The following is a 10,827-nucleotide window of genomic DNA, read 5'->3' as shown; positions in this document are numbered from 1 at the left end:
ATTTATTTCTAATTTTTTAAAGCTGTTTCTGAAGACAAATAGGCTTTATTCTGAATTGGTGATAAGCTACATATGTATTTGACAGTTTGACATCACAATGATCAGTTCTCTCTTTGGAAGCATAGACATAGCCTTTTTCCTAAATATTTTTTAAAAAAACCGTTTGAAAGCAAATGACGATTCTAAAGACAAGGCATCAGACCACAGTTCTCTTTACCCACCCTGATTAACTTTCAGATTACAGCATTTTGATGCAAAATCTCATTTTCCAAAACGTCTGTAGGAAATCATTTCGAATGCAATCGCAGGTGGAAAAAAAGATGGAAAAGTATGATGCAAAGTTAAAAAAAGCAACTATTGTAACAAACGTGATTTTGGAGCAAATGAAATTACCACTGACAAACAGGGCGGGGCTGTTTATATGATGGGTTTGCATTTATGCCCAGAAAATGCACATTATGAAAAAAAATGCGTGGGTTTCAAATTTCTTTTTACTGGAATAAATCTTACAGTTCTACTTATCCATGAACTTTTTGAAGTACTCATATTGAGTCAATTCACCTTGAAGATAGGTATTCTCAGTTATAAATGGCTCCTAGGCTGGCATGGTGGGAGAGTACACTAATCCTTTGCCTCCAGGTCAGTATCACATATGAGTGCTGGTTTGAGTCCTGCCTGCTCCCCCTATGACCCACCTCCCGCTTATGGCCTGGGAAAGCAGCAGGATGGCTCAAGTCTTTGGGAACCTGCAGCTGCTTGGGAGACCTGGAAGAAGCTCCTATCTCCTGGCTTTGGGTTGGCTCAGCTGTATACTATGGCCAACATGTGTGTGATAAGTGTCTTAACAGGCTTCTTTTTGTGTGAGATTTTTTTTTAAGGCATACCACAGTGGATGCACATAGAAATATCCAGGGACAGTGGAGGCCTGGAGTCACAATTGCTTTTGTAACTGTCTTTTCCACAAGCACTGGAGACCTTCCTTTATTCTAGGCCTTGGGCATACATTAGGCAGTCCTGCCTGGGAAGGTCTTCGCTTGGTAGACACCCAAGGCCAGTGTACAGATGAGTGTGATCAACAGGGAGAGGCTCACTGGAGCTGGGGGACCTGTTCCTGCCGGGGGGAAGGGAGCTTCCCAGCAGAGGAGGTTTAGACTGCATGCCACAGGATAGCAGTCCTTCATCCTGGCAGACTATAGGTGAAGCTTACTGAGCACCTGCAAAGGCCTGGAAGAAAGCAAGGGATGGCCAGTGACGAATGAGTTCCAAACAAAGCAGAAACAGTGCAAGGGCGTGGCGTGCCCCTTCAGGGCCACACACAACTGATCCTGAATTAATCATACCATCGTGGTTGCTATTCAGCTGCAAATGGCTGGAGAGCACGTCTGCCAGCGGGTGTTGTACCAAGAAGTTAAAGCAGCTGTCAGAACACATAATTATCCAGTTCTCATAGAAGTTCAATGACAAGATCTTTAACATGAAGTAACAGCAATAAGATTATTGAGAGTTTAAAAGATGGCTACACTCACATCACCCACCTTATACTTAGTGATGCAAGATCCGGATCATGTGCATACCAGTTAAATGTTTTCTTTCCAGTAGAACGCGATCTTCTATGTACTGGTGAGACAATTTACACTAAATATGCCTCGTGTTACTAACTGGCAAGTAAAAAACATCCAGCAACCAGCAGAGCAAGGCAGTGACCTTCCAGAGCTGTGGGCAGTGGGTAAGTTTTGGTGCCGTTGGGCCTGGCAACAGAACTTGCAGTGTGATCAGCCACACACACACTAGGAAGTCTCCTCCAGCACTTCATGAAAGACTGGAAAACCAAGACAGGGAAAACAACATCCTCAGCCTTCCAATTCTCCATGGAATGGTGGTTTCATGCACTTCTTAAAGTGTGTGTGATACATCAGAGAGATATCCTGAGCAAGCTGACAGGCGCCTTGGATGTTTTTAGATATGAAGGCATCAAATAACAGGGTACAGACAAGACTGGCAGAGGGGAGATAACCGCTGAAGTCAGCTGGCAGAGAGGTACGTTACGCTGAGAGCTCCGATCATTAAAAACAGAAATGTACATAAACGCTATTTTAAAGGAGACAAAGATTCTCTATTCAGATTTTCTATAAGTAGGTGGTATTTTCTAACGTTACAAGGTGAAGGCTAGCAGTTTAGCCATTTATCTTATTTAAATTGTAAAGTCTGATATTCCTCTAGAATTCTGAAAAAAACATAAACAAAACAAAACCCACAACAACAGAAGAGCAACCCTTTAAGAAGTTAAGTCCAATGAGGGAGTAGCCAAGTAATAACTTGGACAAACAGATCAGATGCACATGAAATGAAGGGTTAGGAAAGAAGGTTCGTTCCACAATGGTCATCAGATTTTTAAACATTCACAGGTGCTTTAAATAAAGTCCCTTCAAAGGACACAAAGATGACAGAAATTTAAGGACTACCATTTGCTGTGTCACAGTGTAAGTTACAAATCATGTTGGTTTCTAATTTTAGCATCAAATTCTTTACATAATATTTATCTGTTAAGCATCAATGTTCCCAAAGCTTTCAACAACTCTTATGAAAGCCACAAGCAATTAAAAAAATTCCCCAAGTTTCATAATATAATTTTCAATTAAATGCTGAACTGCAAAAAAAAAAAAAAATCAATTAGTTTTAAAGCTAAATGGATTCATAATCTTTTTTTCCAGGAAGACTGAAAATTACTTTTCTGAAAATCTGCATTAAGGGTTTCCTGAAAACCTGGTAAATTATGGGAACTGAATACATACATTTATCACTAGAGTCAAACTCATTTTAACTTAAAAGCAGAAGCCTTCACTAAGAACCACCATGACTTGGTTCTCCAGCAACTTTTATTGGTCAGAAGACATGGAATGAGATAGGGTTTATTGGTCAGAAGACATGGAATGAGATAGGGCAATCTGTGGTTTAATTAACAGGCACATTTTTAAAGCAACTTTACATTTATCTTGAGAATTCCTCCCTCTGAATAAACCGCTGTGCTAGAATGTACACACTCCTCTCCCATGCCAAAAGCTGTTAAAAATGAGCAGTCTGTAGAACCATCACAGGTGAGACACGGAATGAAACACCCTTTTGGCGAAGTCCGCCGAGTAGTTCAGTCTGTGAATGGCTTCAGGTTGTTTTCAAAATAAAATAATCAAGGCACAAGGAAAGCAAAACTTAAAATTATCTAATACAAATACATACTGATGTTTTTATCCAGGTCACTTCTCTGTCTTGTCTCCAGGCTCTGTCAATTCAAAAAGCAGGAGGCAACTTCCAGCTCCAAGTGGCTTAACTGTGTCAGCCTCAGCGACAGTGTCACAGTGGGAGAACACACAGAAGTGAGGAATGCGGAGCTTTTCAGACTCCAATAATACTGTGTTGCAGCCTTCAACACAGGTTCCGTTGGATTTTTTTTTTTTTGCATTGGCTTTTTAAAATATAAGAACAAATCTTTGTAGTACAATATACATTATACTTCAATATACCATGTGTGATTAAAAACATGTCAGCTTGGTAACTACAGTAAGGCATTTTAAGTATTCGGTAAAAGCTACAAAGAAATTTCCTCTTTGAGTGTTTTTAATATTACATAGATTTAGAAGTTACTTAAAATGAACACAAAACAATAAAAGCTTTCAGAAAGAGGCAGTAATGCCCATTATGTTGAATTCCAAGAAAAAAAAAAAAAACATAGTAGCAAATAATGTATTTTCTAGCAGGAAGGCAAGGCAGACCCACACAGACCAGCACAATGAAAACACCCGAGCAGCCTAGCTTACGTGGTGGCTTATGTTTTCTCCATGGTGGAGGGTACCTCTAGGTGCCTCGGAGGTCAGCATCCTGAACGCTGACTCTGCAGCCTGGACCAGGGCAGGTTCTCCAGGTGTGTTTCATGGGCTGCCCTGGATAAGATGCTTTAAAATCAACAGAGAGCTCGAGAGTGTCAAGTTCATGGAAGATCCCTGTGTTCCATTTTATTTCAGGATGTGAGTGCATGACTACTGACCAAGAATTTCAAGTGCAGATCAGGTAGACACAGTGTAGAATGTGGAAAGCAGAATTCAACAGGAAACGCACTACCAATGCCACAGTCTTTGAACACCAGGTCGTAAGTGTAACCAACTGTGCAATAATGACCCACATGATGAGAAAAGCACACCTCACAACGAAACAATTTTAGTTCTCATGATTAAAAAAAAATAATAAACTGCATTTAGTGCAACATTCTAGCATATCATACATCAGATACATGCTGTGGGGATGTTCTGGGAGAGAGCATATACAGTAGAGGAACATCTGAAACCCAAGGGGAAAGGAAAAACATGGAACAGATGTTTACACATGTATACATCTAGTGGTGCTGTCCACTGAATTATATTTACTATATAGTTTGCTGTGCCATGTCTACTAGCTTGCATAACACCCCAAATCAATCATTTCCCCCAACAAAGATCTACTTCTATAGAGAGTAGAAAAGAGATGGTGCTAAAAGAAAAACCCAAAAAGAAAAAAAAAAACACACACAACAACTTCAGATTCTTCAAGCTTCCACAACTGTGTCCCAAGCATCATTGCATGAGCACCTAAAAGATATGAAGGACAACTTAGAAATATGTGCTACTGTTGCAACAGCAAAAACAAGCACAGCTTAAAGTGCAAAAGTCAATGGGGGAATTACTTTACTTCTCATTTCATGCTTGGATGAGCCTATCAGCTGATGTTGGCTATAAACCACAACGTCTGGGGTGGTAAATGTGGACAGGGGCAGCTTTGGGAGTAGGGACATCAGCCAGTTTTATAAAGGAGGCTTCTATTTCGGCAAAAGGCACATTCATTTGACTGCAGCTCATCCTAGGATGTCTCCTCACAGGTGCTGTCGCTGTGACTGAGGGCAGCAGGATTCCCATGGAAGTGAGGCCCTCCAGGGAGAACATCCGTCTCACACCTGGGAGGTCGGTTCCCACTTCCCGGGGCTGACACTCACCGTGTGCTCCTCTGGGGCTCCTAGCAGCCGCACTCCTGAGCGCTTGGGGCCTGGGCTCGCCGTGGTGACCTCAGCTGTCTCAAGGCAGCGTCTCCATACTGAATCCCTGAGCCCATTCTTTCTGGGTCAAGCTCACCTGAGGACCAAGAAAATCTTCTGTGAAAAAAATCCATTAGTTCTGTGACCCTCAAATACATTAAGTGGGAAAAGCACAGTGCAGCCTCCTGTATGCCACCGTGTTGAATTCAGAGGAAAACATATATGTATATGTTTCACAGTGGGGGATAAAATACCTCCAGAAGCACAGATGAAGAACTGATAATAGTGGCTGCCATGAAGGAGGGCTAGATGGCCAGAGGCCAGGGGAGGATGGACACAGAGGGTGACTTTATTTATTTATTTATTTTTTAAAGATTTATTTTTATTATTTTTTCATTGGAAAGGCGGATATACAGAGAGAGGAGAGACAGAGAGGAAGAGCTTCCGTCCGATGATTCACTCCCCAAGTGAGCGCAACGGGCCGATGCTATGCCGATCCGAAGCCAGGAGCCTCTTCCGGGTCTCCCACGCGGGTGCAGGGTCCCAAAGCTTTGGGCAGTCCTCGACTGCTTTCCCAGGCCACAGGCAGGGAGCTGGAAGGGAAGCGGGGCTGCCGGGATTAGAACCGGCGCCCATATGGGATCCCGGGGTGCTAGGCGAGGACCTTTAACCACTTGCGCCACCGCGCCGGGCCCCAGAGGGTGACTTTATACTGTGCACTTTTCTGTCCTTAATTTGAAATCACGTGAACATAATACACATGTAAAAACATACAAAAAATGCAGGGGCCTGTGTTCTGATGCAGTGGGCAAACCTGCTGCCTACAATAGCAGTGTCCCATGTCAGGGCATTGGTTTGAGTCCGAGCTGCTCAGCTTCTGGATACAGCTTCCTGCTAATAGAGTACGAAGGCAGCAGAGGGCGGCTCATGCACCAGGGACCCTGAGACTCCTATGGGAGGCCCAGACGGAGTTCTGGGCTCCTGGCTTCAGCCTGGACCAGTCTGGCTGTTACAGTCATTTCCAGTGTGAACCAATGGATGGAAGATCTCTCCATTATTCTGGCTTTCAAATAAATATATCTTTAAAAAATTCATATCAAACTAGAGATATCATTTTTCACTTTTACAGGTGTTGAAAATGTAAGTATGATAACACCCCCACCCCCATGGACATAGCTCTACTGAACGAAGCCTTCTGACAGGAAGCCATCTGACAGCCTTCTGACTGCACTTTTGGAAATTGTACACTCATGCACAAGATCTGTTACTGTAGTACTGTTAATAATAGCAGAATCTTAGGAACAACCTAAAGGCACAATGTTTAAAAAGTCTGGCATTTTATATATGGATTAGGTCACAGTACACACCCAAGATGAATACAAAGAGAAGCAAGATGTGCTTGTGCATATATATATATATATAATATAAATAAATAAGTGTTTATACACTGATATGGTAAAGTAAATAGGGGAAAAAAGAAAGAAAAAACAGGATGCAACAGTTTTTTGAAAAGGGGAAAGGGAACAATAGTGTTTGAACCATATGGATGACCCATTTAAAACAAAAGGGAATGACTGGGGCCAGCATAATGCTAAAAGGCTGCTTATCATGGCAGCCTCTCATACGGGAGTTCCAGCTGCTCCACTTGCAATCTAGCTTCCTGTTAACGTGCCTGGGAGGTGGTTCAAGTACTTGGGGTCCTGACACCACTGTGGGAGAGCGAGATGGAGTTTTTGGCTTATGCCTCTGGCCTGGTACAGTTGAAGTTGTGGCTGCCACTTGGGGATTGAGTCAGTGAATCGAAAACATCTCTCTGTTACTCTACTTGCAAGCAAATAAATAAATGAATCTTTTTTTTTTAAAAAAAAAGGTATTGCTCAGGGATCTGAGTTTACACTGGATTTAGCTCTCCAAGCCTATGCGGACATTGAAACCTCAAAGTCTTCTGTTGATGGTTTCAATGGATTAAGGTGGATTGAAGGTCTGCAGGCAGGGCTTCTGGGGAGCTACTGGACTGGATCGGGCTGCTGGGATGGTGCCCCAAGATGGACTCAATGATGGCTTTTGCTCCTCTGCCATTCTCTGGTGCCTAACCATTCCTCCACCACCCCAGATGTCTAAAGCAATGGGGCACCAAAGCTTGAACCCTGAGCCTACAAACCACAGCAAAAAAGCAGACTTTTTAAACTGCTCCCCCTTGTGGTTCTAGCGGAAAAAATAAAAAGCTATCAAAGACTTATTCCTGATTGCCCATGATTTAATATCATTAATATAAATTATATGTACTCAATAAAACAAATGATTTATCTAGTACATACATAAAACGCCCCACAAGTTTATTATGTTAGAGCAAAGTCCTCAATAACTTGTGTGGAATGCTTAAAATTCTGTGATTTGTGTCTACCTACATCCATAAGTTTTAAGAAAATTCATTAGAGTATATGCTTAAATATGGGTAAGTAATTTATAGCGAATGAGGCATTTTGAATAAAAACATATCAGTTAATTTACTGGATACAAATATATTTTTAAGGGCCCATTGTGGTAGCCTAGTGGCTAAAGTCCTTGCCTTGCATGTGCTGGGATCCCATATTCTCAAAAGCTGACACTATTGAGATAAAGAGTTCAACTATGCAGAAAACAGTTTATTAATGGAAAAGGTGTTTACCTGACTCGATTTTGTTAAGTATTTTTCTTGCACACTGCACAAAGGCCTCTTCTACATTCTCCCCTGTTAGTGCACTTGTTTCCAAAAACATCAGCTCTGGAATTGACATCAAACAAAACATAAAACCATAGTTAGGAGGCAATCATAATTTCCAGTTACCGAAAGTCTCTTTTGAACAGTAGGCAAAATACGTTACAAACTAAAATCATGTATTTCTGTACAAGTAAAACCAGTGTATGCAATGTAACTAAAAATATGAAGAGTTTGATCTTTTCTGAAAAGTAACTTTTGGTCTTGTGCTCACTCTGTCTTGGGTGAAGACGAGCAAGCACATCTGATGGCACACAGCAGGGAGAGGCAAACTGGCCCTAACGGCCCCCTGCCAACTGAAGGTGGAAGACCAGCTTCCTTCTCCAAGTCATGCTGGCCAGCCTGCCAGAGTTCACGCCTGTTAGGGGCCCACACTGCCATCTGTCCTGCATCTGGGGAAGAGCTCCCAGGGGTGACTGCACCCTTCCCAGCACAGAATCCTGCTCTGCTGCCTGGCTCAGGGGGACCACATACCTCCAGCCTCTTGGGCCTTGGCCAGCCAGAGTGAGTGCATTTTCCACGATATTTAAAAGCCTTGGGATTTTCATGTTCTAAGCTTCTGTATTTCTAGGGACTTTCTTTACAAACTCAGGGTTATTTTCTTAGCAGGAGAGAGTATAACTTGGTGGTTCTGGGGTCCACTTGAATATCACTATCAGAATACTCTAGTACTTGACTGGTTCCAAAAATTAAAGTTATTTCAACTGTTTGAATTTCACCATTCTGTTATCCATAAGCAGCTGTTATTTTTATGTGACTTTCTCAAATACTCCCTATGGAAATTCAGAGTTTCAAAGTCACCTATAACCAAATGACTTAAACTGAGCACAAGTGAAACCAATAAGCCACGTATTTCTTCTCTTTCCCTTTCTATTTAGTACTTAGCACTTTATCAATTTAGCAAGATATGCTTAAAAAAAAAGTGCCATAATCTAATTAGGTCCTTTAAAAGCCTGTGACCTCTAACAGTTAAATGTCCTAGCCTGAAAATTCATTACAGAATGTTGGCCATTTGCTTTTACATGAGAGTAACGTCTATACTGAGGGCGACCCACGGAAAATATGAGAACTCAATATAAAACTGTAGTAAAAACATCTGGAGCATCTACACTTCCTAAATATCTAACTTTGGGAACTTTGACAGATGTCTCAGACTCCCAAGAGTCTGCCTTTTGCAAAGCAGGGGGCGGGAGAGGTCACTTGCCGTTCTCCTGGGCGAACCTGGAGGCTTCCAGGAAGGTGACCTCGCGGTCGGCGTCCAGGTCCTTCTTGTTTCCGCACAGGATGATCACAATGCTCTGACTCGCTAGCATTCTGGCATCTGTTAACCAATTAGTAAGCGCATTGTAGGTTTCTCGGCTGCATAATATAAGATTGTGAGAATAATACAAGCATTTTATAAAACTAGCAACTCTTTCCAGTCACTCTCACCACTCACACTACTTCCCAAAATATCAGAGAACTGGCAACAGATCTTTAAGGTAACTCGGACAACATGAAGGCACCAAGTCTGTACTGTCTCCATTTGGTTTTGGTCTCAGAAAATGAGATGGCAAATTAGGTATCTGGTTGTTTTGTTTGCCCAACCAGCCTGTGCATGGGACAGGCAGCCCCTTTTGCTTTCCAGATATCCTCTGAGCACTTGGCACATGCAAGGCATTGTTCTTGGCTCTGGGAAGTAAGATTTAATCACCGGGGCCAGTGATGCTACACAGCATGGAGAGAGAGCCACTGCTTGTGGTGTCCACTGCCAATCCAGCTCACTGCCTATGTGCTTGGAAAAGCAGCAGAACAAGGCCCAAGAATTTGGGGTCTTGCTCTCATGTGGGAGATCTGGAAGAGCTTGGGCTCTGGCTTTGGACTGGCCCAGCTCTGGCTATTAAGTCTATTTTGGGAGTAAGCAAGAGACAAATTTCGCTGTCTTTCTTCCTCTTCTCTTACTGAAACTCTGCTTATCTAATAAGTAAATCTTAAAAAAAAAGTTTAATCACAGCTCACTACGGCCATTTAATATATCCTGGCAAGGTTCCTGCTTTTTTTTTTTTTTAAAGATTTATTTATTTATTTATTCTGGAAAGTCAGATTTACAGAGAGAAGGAGAGATAGAATGATCTTCTGTCTGCTGGTTCACTCCCCATGTGGCCACAAAGCCTGCAGGCGAGCTGATCCGAAGCCAGGATCCAGGAGCTTCTTCTGGGTCTCCCATGTGGGTGCAGGGTCTCAAGGCTTTGGACTATCCTCTACTGCTTTCCCAGGCCACAGGCAGGGAGCTGGATGGGAAGTAGAGCATCTGGGTCACAAACTGGTGCCCATGTAGGATCCTGGCATTTGCAAGGTAAGGATTTAACCACTAGACCATTGCTCTGGGTGTGGCCTCTTGTCTTATGAGAGATTTATCACATTGTCTCCCATGGACACAAGAAACCTGGAGCTTGAGAACCATTAGGGCTGTCCAAAATCACACAGCAGGCAGTGCCATGGCCATGACTGACCACATAAGCAGGACTGGACTAATTCCTCAGACATGCTGTTTCCAACCCTCACATATCTAGAGACAGACGTCCTCCAATGCTGCTTTCATTCCCACTGACACCGCCCATTCACAAGCCCCAGCTGGGCAAGTGGAGTGATCACTGTGCCAGAGCTGCCCGCCTCCCTCCGAACACGCAGCTCCAGTTCCACAGGCTAGAAGAGGCAGCTGGGTGACACGATCTCACCCGACAGGTTTCCCCATACGACAGCATCCAGACGACATGTGTTTCTAAGACAATATTTTAAAACGCCGAGACCAGTGTTGTGGGATGGGATTTCTTCAAGGACAAACGTGGTCTCAGGGGGTACAGACACACATTGACTTCTGAGCCCACAGCAGGTGGCCAGTGTCACACGTTTTGTTTCAACTGAATTATGCAATGTGGCTAGTAGCTTCCATGTTAAGTCCTTTATATTACCCTAATTTAAATCTTCCCCAAACCTCAGGGTTTTTTCTTCCCCTTACTATTTCATTTTACAC

General features: G+C 42.9%; 1 protein-coding gene across 1 annotated transcript in view; it reads right to left on the bottom strand.

Moving 5' to 3' along the window:
- Positions 1 to 4,708: 4,708 nt before the first annotated feature.
- RAB4A (RAB4A, member RAS oncogene family) overlaps positions 4,709 to 10,827 on the bottom strand; it is a 32,999-nt gene continuing 26,880 nt past the window's right edge. The window contains exons 5-7 of the mRNA XM_040967903.1: positions 9,019 to 9,173; positions 7,725 to 7,820; positions 4,709 to 5,153 (exon numbers count right to left, since the gene is read on the bottom strand). Of these exons, the coding sequence (XP_040823837.1) occupies positions 5,038 to 5,153; positions 7,725 to 7,820; positions 9,019 to 9,173 (367 nt within the window). The 3' untranslated portion in view covers positions 4,709 to 5,037. The remainder of the gene's footprint in view (positions 5,154 to 7,724; positions 7,821 to 9,018; positions 9,174 to 10,827) is intronic.

The sequence above is a fragment of the Ochotona curzoniae genome, unplaced genomic scaffold (genome assembly GCF_017591425.1).
Source record: "Ochotona curzoniae isolate NIBS_2020 unplaced genomic scaffold, NIBS_Ocur_1.0 scaffold_4683, whole genome shotgun sequence".
NCBI classification, from domain to species: Eukaryota; Metazoa; Chordata; class Mammalia; order Lagomorpha; family Ochotonidae; genus Ochotona; species Ochotona curzoniae.
The sequence above is the reverse complement of the archived record's forward strand: the minus strand, read 5'-3'. Positions and strand labels throughout refer to the sequence as shown.